General features: G+C 41.5%; 1 protein-coding gene across 5 annotated transcripts in view; it reads left to right on the top strand.

The window, feature by feature from the left end:
- Positions 1–21,147, top strand: part of Fer (FER tyrosine kinase) — a 306,510-nt gene that overhangs the window by 49,225 nt on the left and 236,138 nt on the right. For all 5 annotated transcript variants that reach the window (XR_007979418.1, XM_052192262.1, XM_052192260.1 and 2 more), the window contains one exon: positions 9,706–9,805. Coding sequence is in view for 4 of the 5 variants with exons in the window: in XM_052192262.1 (XP_052048222.1) it covers positions 9,706–9,805 (100 nt within the window). In the remaining variant the exon portion in view is untranslated. The remainder of the gene's footprint in view (positions 1–9,705; positions 9,806–21,147) is intronic.

The raw sequence follows: 21,147 nt of genomic DNA, 5'->3' as shown, positions 1-21,147 counted from the left end.
AATCGGCTGTATTGTTCTCAACGGAACTAGGGCCGGAGATGACGCCTGGGGAAGGGTGGGGGTTGCCAGCCAGGAGGGTCACAGCTAAATGCTGTGGGGGGAAGGGACAATTCCCCCTTAATTATTAATTTTTAACAACTCAGTGGATATAAGTATATTCGTCCAATGGACGATGGGCTTTCACCAGTGAGGGAAAACAGAGGTCCAACCCCCTTAAACATTAACGACATCTTTTTCAGGGGAGGGGAAGTAGACTGCCTTATTAATTTAAGGACAGTCTCTCAATGTCAACCCCCATGCAGCTGGACGTGCTTTTTAGGGAAATCTGGAGACAGGATTTTTTCCTTTTCTCTTGTAGTGCCTCGCCTCGCACCTCAAACTGATGTCCATGTTTGTTATATTAACAAACATGTATAGTTCTGAATACTATGTAGCCTCATTTTTGAGGATCTACTGGTAAAGTAAATGCTCTGTGAATATGAGCTGGCTGGCTATAATAACCACCCATCTTCATCTTGGCGGCCATCCTGGCGGCCATTGTTGGAGGAGCTTATCTTTTGAGTGTTATCTGTTTGAAATATAAAAGGAGATTAAGAGAAAAAACCTGTTTGGTCAGTATCGGAAGGCCCAAGACGTTTAATTTGATTGAAAATTTGTGACTTCAGGCAAGAGGCCTGGCTTGTAACTTAATTGTAAGAACATAAAGGAACCTTTCTTCTCAAGTAAGTGGGAAGTGGCTTAGGGAAAGCCTTTTGAGTTAATTATATTTACCAGCAGCTTTAGGGTGTGTTTACCTGTCGTACCAATCTCTCTGGCCGCCAGCGTGCTCCATCTTCTCCTTGAGAAAAAATGCAGACGGACCCTCTCCCCCAGATTAAAACGGGGTCTGGACCATTCCATGTATTAGTTAAAGGGTCCCGCCACTTAACCATGGTGTAGGAATTGGAAGTAGCTGGGTGCCAGTGTCGGTCTGCTGTAGACTGACCTTTAGCATCCGTTTGGAGAAAATTTAAAACAAATAAGACAAAGGCAAGATGTGTTTTGGGAGACCTGGGGGGGTATAGATTCCCCTTCTTTGTTTTAAAAAGCCAGTTTTTAAGGGTGCGGTGAGCACACTCTACGATTCCTTGACCCATTGGGTTATAAGGAATTCCAGTTTTAAGTTTTATATTAAATTCTTTGTAAAATGAGATAAAGTTTTTACCAGAATAGGCTGGTCTATTGTCTGTCTTAATGACTTTGGGTAATCCCATGGTATTGAAAGCTTGTAAACAATGATTAATTACATTTTTAGAGGCTTCTCCCGAATGTAGGGAGGCAAAAATGAGTCTCGAGCACGTATCAATGTAAACATGTATAAACTTTAATTTCCCAAATTCTGTATAGTGAGTTACATCTATTTGTCAAATTTGATTGGGCATAAGGCCACGTGGATTAACCCCTAAGTGGGGCGCTGGTGCTAAAGTAAGACAATTAGGGCACTGTTTTATAATCATTCTTGCTTGTTCTTTTGTGATCTTATGACGGAGTCTTAATGTATGGCTAGAAAGATGAAATTTATCATGATCACGTCTAGCCAGTTCTATAGGTTTTAAAACTAAAGCTTCTCCTATGACAGCTTTGTCAATGTACTCATTACCCTGAGCCAAAGGTCCAGGAAGACCTGAGTGAGCTCGTATATGGCCAATATAAAAGGGATTTTTCTTAGCAAGAATGATACTTTGTAATTGTGAAAACAAGGATCTAGCTGGTGTATTAAAATTAAATGTGCCACAGGTTTCTAATTGTGGTATAGAAAATGTAACATAAGCACTGTCAGTAAAGAGATTAAAAGTACTATCTATAGATTGAAAGACCACAACACCGCTGTCAGCTCTGATAACTGAGCAGAAAGCCCAGGGGTCTCTATGACCACCTGTTGATTATTAATAAGATATCCGGCTCTTCCAAAGGATATCTTATTAATTATAAGAGCATTGTGTAACGGCTGTAAAGATGTTATTTTAGGAAATACAACCTCATGCATATTTAAAAACTTTATCAATTTGTCTTGAGGATAATGGTTATCTGTAGTCCCTTTAAAGCCTATTTGAGCAAGCAACCAATCTGTGTTATGTTGTTTTAACCAAGCATCTTGATTTACACTGTAAGGCTGAATAATAACATCTGGTTCTTTACCAAAATAAGTTAGCGCCTGCTTTCTTCCAAGCACAATTACTTGGGCTACTGCCTCATAATATGGCAAGATATTACGCCTTGAAGACACCCTCAAATGAATCTACATCAGAGGAGCCTTTTGCCATAATAAACCTGTAGGCGAGTGAGTCGTATTAAAAATTAGCAGATGTAAAGGTAAAGAATAATCTATATAGGTAACAAATTGATTTTCAATAGCTTTCTCTACTGTCTGTAAAGCCAAAGTCTTTCTGAAGTTAATAATCTAGGGGATGTAGGATCAGCATTCCCCTTTAGAATATCAAATAAATGTTGTAATTCTCTTGTAGTAAGCTTTAAATATGGCTGAAGCCAGTTAATGTCACCCAATAACTTCTGAAAATCATTTAAAGTTTTTAAATTGTCCCTGTGAATAATTATCTTCTGGGAAAAAATTGCTTGGTCTGTAAGTTTAAAACCCAGATAATTATACGGATCTTGTACCTTCTCTGGTGCTATTTATAATCCTTTAGCGGCTAAAGCTTGCTGTAAATCTTTAAAACATAAAAGCAAAGTCTGAGGATTTTTTCTTGTAGTTAGAAAAATCATCTTTGAAATGGATAAAGTAAATATCTGGCCATTTTTGTCTTACAGGCTGAATGGCCTGTGCCACAAACTTCTGACATAAAACCGGGCTGTTAGCCATGCCCTGAGGAAGAACTGTCCATTGGTATCTTTTCATAGGTTCTATGAAGTTAATAGAAGGAACACTGAACGCGAATCTTTTGTAATCTTCAGGATGTAATGGAATAGTAAAGAAACAATCTTTTAAATCTATGACTATTTTATGATATCCTTTAGGAATAGCTATGGGGGATAGAAGACCAGCTTGTAAAGTTCCCATGGGCAACATAGTTTTATTAACCTTTCTTAAATCTTGTAACAATCTCCATTTACCGGATATTTCTTAATAACAAATATTGGAGTATTTCATGGAGGTAGGGACTCTTTTAAATGTCTCGCCTTCAATTGTTCCTGCACTAGCAAAGAGGCAGCTTCCATTTTTTCTTTAGATAAAGACCACTGATCAACCCACACAGGATTATCATTAAGCCATTGAATTTTATCGGCGTGGGATGTAGGCAAGATAGTGGCCATTACTGAAAATGCCCCAGACTTCTAGAGTTAGGGTTTGGCTGGGGGCTTTTAAACTTTCTAGTGCCTTGCCCTTCTTTCTCAAGCCCCTGAGCGGGCAAGGATTCTTGCACTATCTTTTGTAACTGTGTATTTCTCTGCATCTCGTCTCCTGACATCAATGTCATAGGCGGAGCAGGTGGCACGATAGGGGCCCATTCTTCCCCATGAGATTCAGCTGCTCTTTATTTGGGATGAGCTGCCTTTTTTACAATTAGCTCATTTCATCTGTCTCTGCGTTTTTGTAACTTAGGGTGGGGAGTCAAACCCTTTCCCTTTCGCCGGAAGCAGCCTTAGGATGCTGCAGGGTGCAATTTTCTGCGCGAACCTTCCTGTCCCGTTTTTCCCTACCAATCTACCCCAAGCAGCCACTGTGCCGGGTCAGCACAATTCTACTTGCTAAAACCGTATCTCTCTGTACTCACAAAATAGTTTCAAAGAATAAAATTTTATACTAGCGCTAGCATTTGACTTCTATGTTGCTTACCATGCGGATACCGTCTTTTTTCTACTTTTTCTGCGAAGCTTCGCCAGATAGGGTCACCTCAGGAAATTCTCCCGTATCAGGTCTGTCCCTGTTCGGGCGCCAATATGTTGCCGCCTGTGGCCACATACGAACCGGAATACCTGGAAGAGAATTCTGAGGTTAACGGGAAGGGGGCGAAAGAGAAATGAGTCAAGAGGACAGTTGCCCATAGAGACCGACTTTACTATCAATTAGCCAATATTTATAATCTTTGGAAAAACCACCCTGCCCCCCAAATGGCCGAGAGTTCGTAGGATCTTTTTCTCGGTGGGTTGTCTGCTTTCAGTCACACAGTTTTCTGCTGGTCTCCGGATGGAGTTGCGCTGAGGCCTTGGTAGCTAAGGTGAAATCAGCTGTATTGTTCTCAATGGAACTAGGGCCGGAGATAAGCCAGGGGAAGGGTGGAGGCTGTAGGCCAGGAATGCCGCAGGTTGAATAGGCCGGAGATAACACCTGGGGAAGGGTGGGGGTTGCCAGCCAGGAGGGTCACAGCTAAATGCTGTGGGGGGACGGGTCATGCCGGTAGCTACACTACTGAAGACAAAGGAATTCCTATTCTTCAGCAGTTGGCAACTTCCGTAGCTTTCCCAGGAGGGACCATCTCTCCTGGAGTAGCCCTTCCCTCGTTCATGGCTGAGCGTTGACAGGTCCAGTCTTGTGTAGGCCCTGTACAAGTAACCACAGTTGCTGGGGTTCAGAGTGTAGCAGCTGGGCCAACCTAGGAGACAGTCTACTCCGCCCCTTTCCCTGCTTCTGTTCCCAGCAGTTTTCCTCTGCTGTCTTCTGAGATGTTCCCTAAGCCTTAGACAGGGTGGTGGCAGTTCCTTGGAGGGATGGGAACTCAGCAGTCATTTCTCAGCACCTTGAGTTCTTGCTTTAACTACTACCACTGCAGACAGAAGCTTCTCTGACCCAAACTGAGGGCAGTGTCAGTCATGGCTGTAAACACGTTTTTGGAAAGGAGCTCAGTCCTAGAGGCGTTGACCTTCCCAGCCACACGCTCTTTCTTAGGACTGTAGCACCAGGCATGACTCTCCCTAGGAACAGATCTCAGGTCCTGAGGAATGGACTCCACCTTTCACAGTACTCAGATCACTAGTGCAGCCGTGGGGAGAGCAGTGTAGTAGGTTGGGAGCTAGCAAGAGCCACAGCTGGGTGGGTGGCTCACTGGTGACCACCTCACAGCTGCTTGTGACAGCTAGTCAGTTCCAGAGCTCGCTGGCCCACCACTTAAGGTATGCTGTCTCCTGCAGTAGAATGTTCTTTATAGGAGAGATGAAAATAACCTGTATTTTTTGGGGGGGTCTGGTACCTTCATGGCCATCAACTCATAGGTAAGTATCCTACACCTGGCATTGGGAATTTCGTTGAAAAGCCTCTGGCTTTTGTGACTGGCATTATGTGCCTACTCAAGGTGCCTCTGTTCAAACTCTACAAAAAAAAAGTGTTGTCGTTAGCTCATATCGTCCTAGGTTTCTCTGTGGCCCCATTGTGCACCCTTCCTTTGGTCACCCTTCTCCTCACCCTGCGCTTGCCTTACCCTTCCGCCCATGGTGTGCTCTACTACCCCACCTGTAATATCCCATGCCCCTGACCCCCTTCGCTTCCTGAGGGCTTCAGACATTCTAAGTAAACAAATCTAAAGCATTGAACTTTACGGAGGAATGGATACAAAAAAATGTGGTATATTTACACAATGGAGTACACTATCCAGCCATTAGAAACAATGAATTCATGAAATTCTTAGATAAATGGATGGAGCTGGAGAACATCATACTAAGTGAGGTAACCCAGACTCAAAAGATGAATCATGGTATGCACTCACTAATAAGTGGATATTAACCTAGAAACTTGGAATACCCAAAACATAATCCACACATTAAATGAGGTCCAAAAAGAATGGAGGTGTGGCCCCTGGTTCTGGAAAGACTCAGTGCAACAGTATGGGAATTCCAGAACAGGGAAGTGGGAAGGAGTAGATAGAGGAACAGGGGGAGGGAAGAGGGCTTATGGGACTTGTGGGAAGTAGGGACCCAGAAAAGGGGAAATCATTTGAAATGTAAATAAAGAATACATCAAATAAAAAAAAAGAATATGAATGAAAAAAAAAAAAGAAATAACAAGCAACGTGTGATCTGTGTAATCTGGGCCCAGGTTATCTCAGTATAACATTTTTCAGTTCTGTTGTTTTCCTGCAGTTTTGTTAATTACACTTTTATTTAAAGCCCAGTAAAATTCCATTGTGTGCATGTACCACCTTTTTTATGATCCATTCACCAGGTGATGGACACCTAGGCTGAGTTCTTACTAGAGCAGCAGTGAGCATGGGTGTGCAGGTCTCTGTGGTAGGACAGAGTCCTATGGGAACATGCCCAGCAGTGGCACAGCTGGATCACACTGCAGGCATGCCTGTAGCTTTCTGAGAAACCTTCAGATGGGCTTCCATCGTGGCTGCTGCCATTACGTACTTCAGTGACTCCTGGGATTTCTCCTACTTCATATCTCAGGATTTGGTTGGTTGTGTATAGGAAGGCTGTTGATATTTGTGTGTTAATTTTTCATGCTCCCCCTTTGCTGAAGGTGTTTACCAGCACCAGTTTTCCAGTGGAGTCTCTGAGGTCTCTTTTATAGAATCATACATACACTCTCATGCAGGTTTTGGTGTTATCCCTTTCTTATCTTTTAGACGGTATATTAGAAAATTTTCAGATCACCAGGAGTCATGGTGGCCTTTATCTTGCATCACGATAGCATTTTGACTATAGGTCAAGATGGTTGTTTGTTTAAAATTAGTAACCCAGTTCTGGTAAGCTTGCACTGACCCAAATGATGACTTTTGTCTGGCCAAAGTGTATGTCTCTGCAAATGGGATGCTTTCCCATCTCAGAGTCACTAAAATATGAAGAACATAGCATCATCAACAACAGATAAAACAAACTACTAGAGCTGCTAATGTAATTTAAAGTTTCTTCCCATTATTTATTCTGTTTTCTACTTATAGAAAATACCGCCTGGACATATCACATTAATTTTAATCTTTTAAAAATTTAGAATATATTGTTTCTTATTTTTTTACTTTAAATAAAAGTTTCTGTTGTTTAATAAGCCAGCTATTTTGTACTATTAAAATAAAACCTTTTATGGGCAGAAGAGATGGCCCAGCAGTTAAGGCACTGACTGCTCTTCCAGAGTTTCCCAGATTCAGTCACCAGCACTCCCTGGCTTCTGCCTTCCTGTAACTCTAGTTCTGGGGCGTCTGATGCCATCTTCCGGCCTGCACCAACACTAACACTAGCTGTGCATGCGGCGCACTTACGTACATGTCAGCACTCACACACACAGACATGATCCTAACAGACCCCTTTCAGTTTGCTCTTTGATAGTTTACAGTGAGTGGAATTTATCATCAATATGTTGAGGTCATTAATTGCAGGTGTTGAGATACTCTTCTCTTCCCCCCACATTCCCATCTTCCTCCTCCAGTACTGCCCTCCTTCTTGGCAATTATATTTCTACTTCTACTTTCATTTCTACAATTTGAAATATGTGCACAAGTGATTTTACATGACTATATAAAGTTTAGGAACTACAAATGTGAGGAAACATGATACTTATCCTTCTGAGCCTGTGTTACTTTGCATAATATGGTTATCTCTGACAGCATTGCCTTGGGTAGATAATATGATGTCATCCTTCTTTCTGGCTGGAAAGGATATATGTCACATTTCCTTACCCAGTCTTTCCTTTTCATACACTAACCATGGTTCTGTTTAGCTTCTGAGAATAATTTCACAACAAACACTGATGTGCAAGTATCTTCTTGACATGTTGAATAGGAGTCCTGTGGGTAAATATCAGGAGTGGTATATGTGGGTCAGATGGTAGATATAGTTCTGTTATGTTGCAGAACCTCCATAATGATTTTTGCAGAGGTTGGATGGGTTTGCAGCTCCATCAGCAGTATTGAGCACTGCTAGGAGTGGGGTGGTGGTGCAGGGAGTGAAGCCCTTGATGACTGATAGATGCCTCGGTGATTGATTGATGCCCTTGGTGATTGACTGATGCCTCAGTGATTGATGCCCTCCGGTGATCTGCTCTTTTCTGATGGATGTACATTTCCTGTTTTATGATACCAGACAGTTTTACTTCACCTTTGCTAACTGGCCATTTATATACCATGCTATCTAGCCATTTATTGACTGGCCATTCATTTTGTTTCTTACTGTTCTTTGTACATTCTAGACATCTGTCAGATGTATAGCTGCCAAAAAATAAATTGAAGTTATATTTTGAGGCATGGATTTGTACATTGAAAATTGATTTCTTAGCCTTTGGGTTATAGATGATTATTTTTCTTTTTTTCTAACTTTAAAAAGTTTTATTTCATTTTTTTTACTGGATATTTTATTAATTTACATTTCAAATGTTATTATCCCCTTTCCTGATTTTACCCCCAGAAACCCCTATCCCATCCTCCCTCTCCCTGCTTCTATGAGGGTGTACCCCCATTCACCCACACACGCCTGCCTCCCCGCCCTCACATTCCCCTACACTGGGGCATTGAGCTTTTACAGGAACAAGGACCTCTTCTCCTATTGATGCCCAACAAGGCTATCCTCTGCTACATATACGGCTGGAGCCATGGGTTCCTCCATGTGTACTCCTTGGTTGATGGTTTAGACCCTGGGAGCTCTGGTTGGTTGATATTATTGTTCTTCCTTTGGGGTTGCAAACCCCTTCAGCTCCTTCAGTCCTTTCTCTAATTCCTCCTTTTGGAACCTCATACTCAGTCCAATGGTTGGCTGCGAGCATCTGCCTCTGTATTTGTCAGGCTCTGGCAGAGCCTCTCAGGAAACAGCTGTATCAGGCTTCTGGCAGCAAGCACTTGTTGGCATCCACAACAGTGTCTGGGTTTGGTGACTGTATATAGATGGATCCCCAAGTGACACAGTCTCTGGGTGACTTTTCCTTCAGTCTCTGCTTCACACTTTGTCTCCATATTTGCTCCCCTGAGTATTTTGTTACCTCTTCTAATAAGGACTGAAGGACCCACACTTTGATCTTCCTTCTTGAGCTTCATGTAGTCTGTAATTTATCTTGGGTATTGTAGTTACAGCATTTCTTTCTTGCCTTGCCTCTTCCAAACTCTCTCATATACTCCTTCTAGCTCTCTTTCAAATTCATGGTCTCTTCATTTGTTATTCACTATTGCATGCATATATGTATGTATATATACATTCCCAAATATAACCTGTCCAGCTCATCCAATATTATTTGAATGCATATTTTCAGAGCTAATCATGGCCAAATGGACTACTTCACTCCTGTAAGTGCTTTTTTTGCTTGTTTGTAATAAATCTACATTTCCTGTGTTAGAGAACTGTAGTGCATTTCTGTTAGTGCCAGTTGGAAGAGTGGTCATGAATAGCATACATGTGAGGATATGGCCTGCAGGGAACTCTCAGGCATGGCTTATACCCTTACATGCTGCCAACCCTCCTGAACCTGAGGCGCAAGGTTCTTCCTGGAAGATGTGGAGGGAAGATTGTAAGAGCCACAGGATCAGGGCCTCTGATGTACGATTGTGTCTCCTAGTGTTGTGTTCTTCTTGATTTGTCTTTTGAAGGAACTTTATGTATTTTTACATCATATTGAATTTATCATGATTTTGAAATTGATTTTTAGTTTATTGTCTGTAATTTTCTGGTAAAGAGAAGTTGTCACTTATAAGTGTATTTAAATGTAATGCTTTAGAGTGCTTTAGAATGTAAACTGTTGACCAATTTAAATGTAAACACTTAAAGTTTTTCTGCATATTGTATCTTTGACAGGTCACAAAGACAGAATTGGAGAAATTAAAATCCAGCTATCGACAATTGATAAAAGAAATGAATTCTGCCAAAGAGAAATATAAAGAAGCCTTAGCCAAAGGTATGACAGCATCAGAAAAAGTGTTCAGTGTGGTGGCTTGTATTTGGTCGTCTAATATACATCTTTCTAAGAAGGAGAATTACTCAGCCTAGAGCAGTTTATATTCTAAAAATCTCACACTACATCAAAAATAGACTGGCTGTTGAACTGCTGCATGTTTTCTTTATGTGTTAAGAGAGTCTGAGTAGTTCACATTAGTGGAGTTACATAGTATTTGTAATGGATGCATGGAATGTATATGTTGTTTTTGCATTCACTTAGAGAGTATTAAACTTACTGATTCTTACTCAATTTCAGCAGCTCTTTATAGAAAAAATTAATCAATGTTTACAGTTAGCTTCTTATATGCTTCTGTGCACCTTAACTATTTTGAGATTGGAGTGTCCTTATTAATTTAGAGGGTTCTTCAGATTTCATAAACATCATCATTATTCCTTTGTGCTCTAGAGAATGCTTTAGGTATAGAGAGCATTCCCTGAGGGCTGAGCCATCTCTTAGCCCTCAGTGTTACTGTTTTCAGTCTGTCAGCATAGTTAACTTTGTAAAGCTGACTGCATCTTCCTAGGCATTTAGTTGATTCGGTTATAAATCCGTATGAGACTCCGCTGCCCTGGCCATGACTTGACTGACTAGTTAATTCAGCTGGACTCTGTTGCTCAAGTGACTCTCATACCTGTTGGAGAATGACTAGTAAGGGAAGGCACTTGCTTGATCACCAGTCGTCAAGATCTGTTTTTAGTGATGTAGACCACTTGTGCTTAAACACAAAATTTTAAGATGTCTTTGCACTTAATACTTGTCATATAGAAATATGGTCATAGGTGATTCTTGTGAGCCTGTCAATACAGCAGGAGCGAGGCAGTGGGAGCATCTGAAGACATTGCTTTTAACTGTCTGCCTCTCTCCCTCCCTCCCTCCCTCCCTCCTTCCCTCCTTCCCTCCTTCCCTCCTTCCCTCCTTCCCTCCTTCCCTCTGTCCTTTCTTCTGCAGCCCTCCTTCCCTCTCTTTTTTCTCCATGTTTCTATTTTATACCTTTATCTTTCTTGTGCTGGAACCAGGGGTAATCCCGTCTCAGAGCTGTATCCCTAAACCCTGAGAAACTCTTACAGACACACGTTTACACAGTCTACGTTCATGGAGAGTTGAAACCAAGCATGTGTGTGTGTGTGTGTGTGTGTGTGTGTGTGGTGTGCGCGCACATGCTGGAAAATCAACCTGAGTTCTTTAAAAGAGCAATAAGTTCTTTTAACCTCTGAGCCATCTCTCTCACCCTTAAAAATTGGTTTTAAGAATAAATGTCATGAATGCTAATTTTAAAAAATTTAAGCAACACCATATTGAAACAGATGGTATTAAATAAAGTGAATTTAAATATGCTTTGTTGGGAAATTTATGGTTTACTTGAGGATATTTTGAAGAATGAGAAAAGATGTTTAAACAAGTTGCTTACTAATTATGTATTCAAATGTAGCCTACCTAATTGTGAGGCTAGAATTACTCTAGACTTTTATATTTACCAAGACTCAAAATATTCCTGCGAGTGCCTTTTCTTCCTGTATGCGAGCCTGAGTGCTTCTGCATCCTCACCACCCTAGAGGAGGACGGGATCTCGATCATGGTTCACAGGCCCAGCACAGCAGATCAGAAAGGACCGCTACTCACCCTCCTTATTAGTAGAATGGCGCAGCCTCATCCTGTGCCCTCTTCTCTGAGGACTCCTGGAGTGTCAGGGTCCACCTGTCCATGATCACCTGCAGCCCCACCCCTTCCTGACAGACAGCAGAACCTCTTGCTGGAACCATAGCAATGGCTTCAGTCTCCTTCAAATAAAATTTTCTGCAATTGGGAAGTAGTGTTCCTTAAATTGCTTCTTCATGAAAAATGAATAGTTCTATGATACTTTATAGCCAATTAAAATTGATTATATCTTTGAGGGCTTTTTTTTTGTTTTTTTTGTTTTTGTTTTTTTTGTTTTTGTTTTTTGTTTTTTTAGAATACTTTAATTGTAAAAAGCAGTTTGGAATGAGTCCAGCATTGAGACAGATTTTTAACAACAAAAACAAACAAACAAAAAACCCAAAGCAACCAAAACCAAATCTAAACTATAAGAAAATGAGCAGGACTTTGTAAGGTCCCTTACTTGATTTCATCAATGAATTCGCAAAATAGACAGCCATCATTCTGCCACAATATTTCTATTTTAGAAACATGTGTGAGTGATGAATGAACATATTCTTGAACTCAAATATATATCACCTTGACTCACCTTATGTCTGAAATGCATTTCGGGTGCAGTAGTTGCTAAAAGCCACAGTAATTTCAAACTATCGTTGGTATGATTTCCATCCAAAAGGTCCTGTAGAATTTTCAGGTTTGGTTGCCAGCCAGTGAGCTTTGGGAAGCTGTCGGAGCATGGGCGCCGTGACCTCATCCATGCACTAATTCATTGGTAGATCGCTGATTCAGTGCCTCGGGGGAGGAGGGGGGCGGGAGACACTGAGGAACTGGGGCCTCACTGGGGTTGTCCACGGTGTGTACATGGGACGGGCACCAGCCGCTCGGCCCTCTCCTGCTCCTGTGGTCAGGAGGTGGTCTGCTTTATTCTGCCCATTCCTTTCGATGATGCCCTGCTTCTCCAAGTCCCATAAACAAGAAGGGACTTCGAGGCAGAGCCAACCTTTCCTCTAGGAAGTTGTTTTACTAGGCATCTCATCACAGAGGAGAACAGACTAATGGTTCCTGATCCCCAGTGTTGTTGTTGTTTTTTTTAAATATTTTTATTTTCTATATTCTTTGTTTACATTCCAAATGATTTCCCCTTTCCCAGATTCCCCCTCCCCATATGTCCCATAAACCTTCTTCTCTCCATCCATTCTCCAATCACCTCCCTCCTTTTTCTCTGTCCTTATACTCCCCTCCAATGCTAGATCAAGCCTTTCCAGGATCAGGACTCTCTCCATACTTCTTCATGGGAGTCATTTGTTATGCGATTTGTGCCTTGGGTATTCAGGGCTTCTGGGCTAATTAATATCAACTTATCAGAGATTGCATTCCATGTGTATTCTTTTGTGATTTGGTTACCTCACTTAGGATGATATTTTCCAGATCAAACCATTTGCCTAAAAATTTTGTGAATTCATTGTTTTAATTGCTGAGTAGTATTCCATTGTGTAAATCTACCACATTTTCTGTATCCATTCCTCCTTTGAGGGGCATCTGGGTCCTTTCCAGCTTCTGGCTATTATAAATAAGGCTGCTATGAACATAAGGGAGCATGTGTCTTTATTGCATGCTGGGGAATCCTTTGGGTATATGCCCAGGAGAGGTATAGCAGGGTCCTCCGCAAGTGTCATGTCCAGTTTTCTGAGGAACCGCCAGACTGATTTCCAAAGTGGTTGTACCATCTTACAGCCACACCAGCAGTGGAGGAGTGTTCCTCTTTCTCCACATCCTCGCCAGTGAAAGCAGTTTAAATCTACTCCTCAGTGGATGACCCTTTAGCAGCTAACTCATGGGCTGGATGCTGCCCACTGCAGGGTGTTTAATATGATAGCAGCCTTACAGAACTGTTACTAGCAATGGCAGTCTTGATTATTGACCTCATTTTCATGGTGTTAAAGTTGTGTGGAAATGTAGTGACTATCACATATTCTCCTTAAAGACTGGAATGTGATATGGAATAGAAATTTGTGAGTTTTTCTATGTGCATGAAGTGAAAGCCACAGGAACTTGTTCTTGTGTTCCCTGTGTATGCAAGCCGGAGTGTACACAAAGAAGTACTAGGAGGAATTGCTTTCTTTGGCTTATTTTCCTCTACACTGTGTGTGAAGCTCTTTAGAGATGTTAGTTTTTGGACTTGAGTTACTAGAGAGAGCAAATCAGAAACATTAACAGTATGCTCTAAACGTCAGATGGCAAATTTCTAATTTTTCTTTAATGATAAAGTTTTTATAATTCCAGTTAGGTTTAATTTTTTTTTAAAGAATGCAAAAAGAATGTTAAATTCATACATTAAGAACAACTCTTAGGACTAGAGCTATGGCTTAGTACCAAAGAGCTTAAGAACCTAAGTTCATATCCCAGCATCTATGTAAAAACAGAGCTGCTCTAACCTCTGACCTCAGCACTGGCTAGGAAGAGGCAGGGGCATTGCTGAGGATTGCTGGTCAGCCGTGGAGGACGGTGAGCTTTAGGTTAATGAGAGAGATTCTGTTCCAGGGGAAGAAGGTAGAGGACCACAAGGAAAGTAGCAGGCGCTGCCTTTGGCCTCCACACCCATACACATGTACACACACACACACACACACACACACACACGCACGCACACGCACACGTACACGTACACGTGCACACACAAGTTCACATAGAGTATACATGTCTATATACATGTGTACACATGGGCCCACATACACATGTACACTTGCATATACTGTTCATATGCATTGGTTGTACATATACATACATGATAAAGCTATTTATTGGTTTCTTCCTATTTCTTAGCTACTGGATTTGAAGCAGAGGGATAGAAATTAATGTCTCCATGAGACTTAGGTTTTCAAGCAGAAGGCAGCATAATCAGCAGGTAACTGAAGCATATAAAAGGGGCTGGAGAAATGGTTCTGCCATGAAAAGAGCACTTGCGGCTACTGAAGAGCAGCCAGGTTCTAGTTCCAGCACCCATGTGGTAACCATGACAGCTGGCAGCTGAGGAGATCTAGCACCCTCTTCTGGCCTCTGGGCACTAGGCATACACATAGTGCACACACATACTTACAGGCAAAACACTCACACATGTTAAGTGAAAGCAATGAACTAATCTTCAAAGTTCATTAAAAATTTGAGTGATTAGTAGGGTAGGGAAAATGAAGCAGGTGGGTAGGTATGGTGTCAAGGGTCATTAGTTCATTAGGTCATCATGTCATGGACAGATAACCATTAACTAAGGCCGAGGAGGTAAGGGGGTTAATCTGGTGTTGTTCTGGGACAGAGTGCATCCTTCCACTCATTGCTGAGGAAAGGTATGGATGGATGAGACCATGAGAGAAGAGCTGGCCGGAGAGCCAAGAGTTACTTAGGGTCGTTACAACCAATGAGGGTTACTTAGGGTCGTTACAGTCAATGAGGGTTACTTAGGGTCGTTACAACCAATGAGGGTTACTTAGGGTCGTTACAGTCAATGAGGGTTACTTAGGGTCTTTACAACCAATGAGGCTTACTTAGGGTCGTTACAGTCAATGAGGGTTACTTAGGGTCATTGCAGTCAATGAGGGTTACTTAGGGTCGTTACAGTCAATGCGGGTTACTTAGGGTCATTACAGTCAATGAGGGTTACTTAGGGTCTTTACAACCAATGAGGGTTACTTAGGGTTGTTACAGTCAATGAGGGTTATTTAGGGTCATTACAGTCAAACACTTCGGCTCCTCTGAGTAAGCTGGGATGCTGTCTGACCGGTCTGAGTAAGAACTTTCTTATTAACAGGATAGTTCTGGTCAACTTATGGGGATCAGTATGAGGAAGGCTACTCCTTACTTTCAGGCTGCTGCAGTGATCCAGTCGAGGGTGTCCTGAATGGTCCCCATGTGGTAAGAATGGTTAGAATGGCAACTGACTTTTTTAAAACATTTTTTTAAATTTTTAATTGAAAAAATAAACTTTAATTTCATGTCTGTGTGTGTGTGAGATTATGTGTGTGTATGCATATGTGTGTGTGAGCGTGTGTATGTTTGTATATGTGTGTGTGTATGTGTATGTGTGTGTGAGCGTGTGTATGTGTGTATATGTGTGTGTGTATGAGTGTGTGAGTGTGTATGGGTGATTGTGTGTGATTATATGTGGGAGTGTGTATGAGTATGTGTAGGTGTGTGTGTGTGTTCACAAGTCCTTTGATATCAGAAGACAGCATCAAACTACCTGTACGAGCTATAGGTAGTTGTGAGACACCAAGTGAGCTGGCAACCAAACTCAGTTCTTCTTAACTGCTGAGCTATCTCAATGACTCTGACAATTCACTCTTATTATTTATGAGAGTTATAGTCTTTAAAGACCCTGAACAACTTGTGTAGTGTATATTTTTCATCATTACGACCAATATAGTTCTATAATTGGTGATTAAACAAAGCTTACCCAACATAAGTGTTTTAACTGTAAAGTACATTACAGCCTATGGCCAGGACCAGTAGGCAGCATGTCAGACAGTAATGTGAAGAAGATTAATAAATAACAGGTTTAGCTAAGACCACTGATGGATGTGAAAGCAAGTGGGTGAAATCTGAATGTGTGACATTAGATTGATATGTTAAGGTTTTCTCTGTTTAGTGATTTACAATGGAAAATAAATTCATAACTGTACCAAGAAGCAAAAGCTTAAACTACCTTAATGCTCATGGCACCTGTAATAACTACAAAGAAAAAGAGTTTGTGAGCTCATCATCCTGGAGGTCCCTGCTCATGTCCTGGAGGTCTCCCCATTTCCGTGGCTGGTTCATGTTAGAACAAATGTCTCAAAGCCTGAGCTAGGAAGGAGAGAAAGACCAAAAGACTGTGTGCCACATGGGCAGGTCCCACTGTCTCAGCCAGGACACACGGGGGACCAAAGCTCTAGCACATTCGAGATCCATTAGTGCACTTAGTTAAGGGAGAGGAATCTGTCTCCATCCTCTAAGTCAAATGCTGAGTGTGGCCATCTGGGCTTGGAGGACAGCACAGCCATTTTCATAAGATGATAAAAGACTGAATTATTCAAATCAAAGTAGACAAAGTAGAAAAAAGTTGCTTTGTTCTTGGAAATGAATCACATCTTACTTATTATCAGGGGACTTTGTACCATGATATTTAAGAAATGACAATCACTGCAGAAGTTTATAGGACCAATGGTTGACTTGACTTTGTAGATGAGCTTAATGAGCAGGGAGGCTTGTCCCTTTTGAGGGTCACCCTTATAGGATTGAGTTTCACTAGCTCCATAATACTATTCTTGGTATGACATGTTGATATACACTCTTATTACAAACCATGGAACACATTTGTCAACAAGTAGTGGTGAAAGAATTACATCTCTCTACTAGTGATCTGCGTTATTCTGAACCAGATAGGTATACAGCTACAATTGTATTCAGTAATTTTTTTGTTTTAAACAAATAATTTTGTTAAGTGAAAGAATAAGCATTGTTTAATTTTGTCTTCATTCATTTCATTCATTTTTGGTTAGGATACAGAATAACGGGCTTCACTGTGATACCGATTTCATGCATACATAACATCATATGTGTTCTTACCCATCCTGAGCCCCACCTGCCTCCTCTGCCATATTCTTACTCTCCTGCTCTTCTTTCCTTGCCCTCCCCATCTCCCCCGCTCTCCTCACCCTCCCCCAACTCCCCCATTCTCCTCGCCCTCTCCCATCTCCCCCACTCTCCTCGCCCTCCCCCATCTCCCCCATTCTTCTCGCCCTCCCCCATCTCCCCCACTCTCCTCACCCTCCCCCATCTCCCCCATTCTTCTCGCCCTCCCCCATCTCCCCCACTCTCCCCGCCCTCCCCCATCTCCTCCACTCTCCTCACCCTCCCCATCTCCCCCACTGTCCTCACCCTCCCCCATCTCCCCTCTCCTCGCCCTCCCCCATCTCCCCCCTCTCCTCGCCCTCCCCATCTCCCCTGCTCTCCTCGCCCTCCCCCATCTCCCCTGCTCTCCTCGCCCTCCCCCATCTCCCCACTCTCCTCACCCTCCCCCATCTCCCCTGCTCTCCTCACCCTCTCCCATCTCCCCACTCTCCTCACCCTCCCCCATCTCCCCACTCTCCTCCCCCTCCCCCATCTCCCCAGCTCTCCTCCCCTCCCCCATCTCCCCATCTCCCCAGCTCTCCTCCCCTCCCCCTCCCCCCTGCTCTCCTCCCCCTCCCCCATCTCCCACTTTCCTTGCTCTCCTCTGTTTCCCCTAATCATCCTGCCTTCTGCTTTCATGTCACATTTGATTATCCTACCTCATGTCCTTCTTCTGCATTACATATTATTGGTACTTGGGGTTCACTCATATAGTTTCCATGTGGATTAAGATTTTTATTTGTAGAACAAGTCTATAAAAAGTTCAATAGGGTTCCTTTCCAAATAATGACACTTAAGCAGTTCATCAAAACTGTACCTCTGAGGGAAGGAGCAGTCGATAGCTTGATAAAAGTGTATTTCCCATGAGCATATCACAACCCGGGTAGACGTGAGGGTAGTGCTGGGGTGCACACTCTCCCCAAACCCTTCTAACTAACTCAACATCTGGGGTAAACGTCATCCTTCTATTAGAGTAATGCAGTCTTTATTGGGTATTTTCAAAGGCAGTTTATTTTTTTTTTTTAAAAAAATGGTTAATAAGCTGCTGGTTTATATTTTGGCTATAATATTCCTGTTTATTTGCTGATCATATAATACACCCAATTCAGAGAAAAGAATCAGCTAGGAGTTAAGTTTTCTGTATTTTGTATTAACACCATAGTGAGCCCAGTCTTGTATATTTAGCGAGTCAGTCCACACTAGTTTGAAAGGCAGATGGGTAGTGTGTGGTTCAAAATTTGTGCAAATAGGAAACAGATGGGTGGCTTAAATGTCCCCACGAAAGTGTGTGTGTGTGTGTGTGTATGTGTGTAGATGACTTCTGAAGTTAGAAAAAAATAAGATGAGTTAGGAGTCCTAGAGTTAAAGAAAAAACAAAACCACAACAAAACACAATAGTTTAAAAAAGGGGGAGACATTAAGTGTGACGTCAGATGAGTCCGCTCCTTAAGACTTTACTGTACGGATGAGTACAAAGTAGTGCATTAGACCACAGTGTCCAGAGCCTCTGTCAGTGATGTTTGTTTTCTTATGACCTTGCAGGGATCTTTTTTACTTGAACTTTCTAGTTGTAATTAACTTGTTTAATTTCAAGTAACAAATAAAGTAGCTTTAAAAAATAATGAACTGAAACAAAAGATAAAAACAGTATAAGTCTTAAACTGGGGCACAGGAAGGGCAGGAAGGCTGCTCTGGGGCTGTGGAGCAGGAGTTAATGCATTCCCTCTCCCTCAGGCCAGGCTCTCTTCACTTCCAGCTAGAAGACTGGGCAGCTGAAGTCCTGAGTCTTATACATCAGCTTCCTACTAGAGTTTATTCCTGTGTGTGGAAGGACAAGGACTTATTTTATTAGAGGCGGTTCCAGAGCTGTCTGAAGATGTGTGTGCCAATTGATAACCTGTAGGACTTCCAGTGACCTGTGTTTCTGCAGAAGGTTGCTAATGTTAGTCTTCATAATAGAAATATTGAATATATATTCTGAGAAAAATTATGAATTATTCTGTGGAAGAATATATTCATTGGCTTGGTCAAAATCTTTACAGTTAATACTGAAATGATTGAATTACTAAGCAATAAAATTATCCCAGGAATATTGTATTGTGTTAAAAACTTCTTTAAGGATTTAATATAATTGATGTAATATATTCACTGGATTTTTGATAAACATTCTTAAATAGAATAGAATTAAAAACATTCAAAGGATACCTGCTAGTTAGAAGAGTTCTTTTATATTAAGCTATATACCATTACAAACCTATATGATTATTGTACTGATTTGTGAAATAGACCATTTTAGCCTAATGTAGTCTAAAAATCTCATTTTTTTTTGTAGTTTATTTTTTGACAGAATTGAATTTCTCTTTTACTGCCTATACCCCCCTCTGCCTCTTCTCTGAGAAATACTGGGGTAATATTTTGTAAAGTAATTTATATATTTACTACAAATTTTGTGTTGCAGAACTTCCTATTAGTGGGGCAGGACTGCCCTTTTGTAAAATACTTGTTCATCTTCTTAGGAAAGGTCAATGGTGTTTCTGGTACATAGGGAATTCCAGGTTTGTGGGTCTCAGACACATACTGCTCTGCAGGTTGGGTGATTTCTCTTTTATTTTTGTATATTTTAGATGTTTAATATATTCTTTGAACAATTCATATATGTATGTGATGTATCTGGAAACATATCTACCTCCACTCTCCCTGGGTTCCCCAACATCTCCTTCCCTTCTTCACATGTTTCTGGTTTCCTTTTCTTTTAGAACATACCTGAGTCCATCCAGTGGTGCCCATATACACATATGTGTGCAGCTGTATCAATGGCGCATGAGTAAGGAGTCAACACTCACACCCCAATAAAAAGTGACTCCTTTCCCCAATAGCCATAGCCTCAGAACTCCTTACCTGGTCCTGTGAGGAGCAGCCATGCTGTGTCTGGAAGGCAGCATTTCCCAGGACTTCTGCCCACCCTCTGCCTCTTACATTCCTTCCGCTTATGTGCTCAGTGCATGTGCCTTATCATTAGAGGGCTTTGTGAGAAAGGCAAGAGAGTTGCCTTTCTTACTTGTTTTTGCTTTTCCTGTGAATAGTTGTGTACAGGGGATGTTTAAGTCTTTTTGGAAATATCTTCATCTTTTTTTTGCTTTTTTTCATTTTTAACCCTAAACAAATTGGCAGTAAAGGAAGCCTTCTTTTTTTTTTTTTTACCAAAACTCTTACTATGGGGTTGCAAGAGTGGCTTAGTAGTTTAGTGCACCTGCTGCTTGTGTAGGCGCCTGCAGTTTCCAGTATCCGGGGATCTGACACACCTCCACAAGTGCCTCTCATACACCCACATACCCACACACCCACCATACATCCATAGACACAGACACACTTATAGACATACATCCACACACTCCACATATACTACATGAGACAGATCACATGCACACACAAACACAGATAGATATACTACACATATAAACAAATGCACATACATATGCCCTTCCCCCCTCTAATACTATAAGATCTCTTTCTGGGAATAGAATTCGCTTGTAGAACTTTCTTGGATGAGGGGAAGAAATAAAAATACTCTTTAATCTAAATTGATAAGACATTTTTACTCAATTTGTACCAAAAATCTATGACTTGATTAAAATCATTTATTTATTGTCAGTATTTAAATATTTTTGAAATATTTGATAATGAAGAACCACAAAAAAGTTTTTTTTTCCGTTGTTTTATTTTGTTTTGCTTTTTAAGATAGAGTTTCTCTGTGTAGCCCTGGCTGTCCTGGCTTATTCTGTAGACCAGACTGGTCTTGAACTCAGAAATCCCCCTGCCTCTGCTTCCTGAGTGCTGGTTTTAAAGGCATATGCAAGAAGTTTTTTATTGATGGCATTAGCAGTATCTCTCAGATATCTTTCACATTAATTTTCTGTGCTTGATTGGCAAGTTTGAGTTGTCCTACCTCCAAAAATGTCTTTCTTCATGTCTTGAACTTTCCCTTCTCTCTTGCCTCCCTTGGTAACATGGTTTTTCTTTCT

Source organism: Apodemus sylvaticus, chromosome 9 (assembly GCF_947179515.1).
Source record: "Apodemus sylvaticus chromosome 9, mApoSyl1.1, whole genome shotgun sequence".
Taxonomy (NCBI): Eukaryota; Metazoa; Chordata; class Mammalia; order Rodentia; family Muridae; genus Apodemus; species Apodemus sylvaticus.
Note: the sequence above shows the minus strand (reverse complement) of the source record. Positions and strands in the feature narration are given on the sequence as shown.